Here is a 1,947-nt window from a genome sequence, read left to right as displayed (position 1 = left end):
TATCACCTTCCACAGTGACTCTTTGAAGACACTGGATTTAATTTTGCTTTGGGATAAATAACGCATTCTTTAATTGAATTGAAGACATTTTTAGAACTATATAAAAGCATCTGTTTGAACTACTGTGGGTTTACAAATGTGAAAAAAATAAATCGTCACCAAACAACAGCAAAAATGTTGTGATTTTCTTTTGTGTTTGGTTCAGTGTGACGGGGTGTGAGTTCATCCAAAGTCTCTTTCCTGCACCATCGGTCTACTCCATTCGTCATGATGATCCTGTGTGTAAAATTATGACTGCTGTCAGATTCAAGCCTAAAACCCAGAGGGAGGCCTGCACAAGTCTGGTCCTCCAGAGCTACCGTTCTGCAACTTTTAGATGCATCCTTACTCCAGCAGACCGGGATCAAAAGGCTGAATTCCCTCAGCAGCAGCCATTCAGCTCTGAACAGGCCTGGTAACAAGACTTTCATTTGGTTCAGGTGGAGCAGGATGCATCTGATAGTTGCAGGATGGTAGCTTTCCAGGACTGGACTTGAGTCCAGAGGCTCATGTTCACTTGACCAAACCAAGCTTGAGTTTGTTAGAATCATAAACCACCATGAGCTCAACATACATCTCTGTATAAAGAACAGAGGACTGCTGCTTCCAGATCAAAATGGTTGGTTTTGATTTTTTTATATACATTTTCATTCAATATTTCAATATACTTCTTCAAGACTTCCGCCTCTTTGTTCATTTATAATTCTTATAAAAGATTGTTTAAGTTTGTAGTAACTTGTTTCCATGTCAACACCTCCCCAGTTCTGCTGCCTCCTGACCCGCATCCGGCCCTCCTCCTGCAGCCCGGTCCGGTCCGGTCCGGTCCGGGAGCTGTTCTTCAGCACCACCGGAGCTGATCCCAGAGCAGCGGCAACAAAACGGAGTAACCGGCCGCAAACATCCCCTCTGAGCTTTGAATATACGGGTTATGTTTGGTCAAACTGCCTCCAGCTTGCGGCGGTTCAGCCTCCAGTCACTGACCTTTGTGGGAGTTCCGCAGCCTGTGGAAACCCTGCTGCTGGGATCTCTGCAGCGCCGATATTCCCGACACGTTGTTCCCCATGGCGCGATGCTGGAGAATTCCCAGTTAACGGTCCGACCGATGATGGCAGAAGTAAAACCATGAACTCTCCTCTTTACACTCAGACATGCAGTCGCGCCTCAGTTTTCATTAAAACCACGGAAGCGGAAAAGACGCACAGGTGCGCAGCGTGAGCGGATAAAACGTGAGCAGAGGCGCTGGGAGCAGATTTGACTTTGATCAGAGAGATTTGATGCTTCTGTAATCCGCGGCAGAGAGCGGAGGCTGGCTGCGTTTTAAAACATGATCACATAAAAGCAGCTCAAACACTTTTCATAAACTGTTTTGTTTATTAACCCAGTTATGTTCAGTTAGAGGAGCTGGATTTAGTGTTTATGGGACAGGTTTTACAGGACAGGTGTTCTCCTTCACCTCCAGCTGGAAGAAACTCTTTACTCCACAGATCTGCTGCAATAAAGAGTCAAACACTAAAAACATAATCCACGAACTGTGTGAAGCTGCCATCTAGTGTAAATCAACATAGAAACAACAGGAACCAATCAGTCCAGGTTAAAAACTCACTTTCCATCTAAAATGTAAGGAAAATCATTTATTTTCCTTCCAGCTTCAGGTCAACATTTCCCAGAATGCTCTGCTTGGAAATAACCCGTTTTATGACACATATGGTTCATCTCAGATAAAAAGGTTTTGCTGCAAACTTGAGACAGAAATGAACCTTCATCACTTAGAACAGTTTTCATTTTAGTTCAGTGTCTGTTTGTTGAGCATAACAATTACATCACATGTGTCTGAAAACTACAAACATCTGTAACACCTTTTGTTACATGTCAGATATTACAGCTTTTCATTTGTGGTCATAACTCCTC

General features: G+C 43.7%; 1 protein-coding gene across 1 annotated transcript in view; it reads right to left on the bottom strand.

Moving 5' to 3' along the window:
* neurl1aa (neuralized E3 ubiquitin protein ligase 1Aa) overlaps positions 1 to 1,293 on the bottom strand; it is a 63,532-nt gene extending 62,239 nt beyond the window's left edge. The window contains exon 1 of the mRNA XM_016675605.1: positions 1,021 to 1,293. Coding sequence (XP_016531091.1) covers positions 1,021 to 1,102 — 82 coding nt within the window. The 5' untranslated portion in view covers positions 1,103 to 1,293. The remainder of the gene's footprint in view (positions 1 to 1,020) is intronic.
* Positions 1,294 to 1,947: the final 654 nt, after the last annotated feature.

Source organism: Poecilia formosa, unplaced genomic scaffold, assembly GCF_000485575.1.
Source record: "Poecilia formosa unplaced genomic scaffold, Poecilia_formosa-5.1.2 Scaffold117, whole genome shotgun sequence".
Lineage (NCBI taxonomy): Eukaryota > Metazoa > Chordata > Actinopteri > Cyprinodontiformes > Poeciliidae > Poecilia > Poecilia formosa.
The sequence above is the reverse complement of the archived record's forward strand: the minus strand, read 5'-3'. Positions and strand labels throughout refer to the sequence as shown.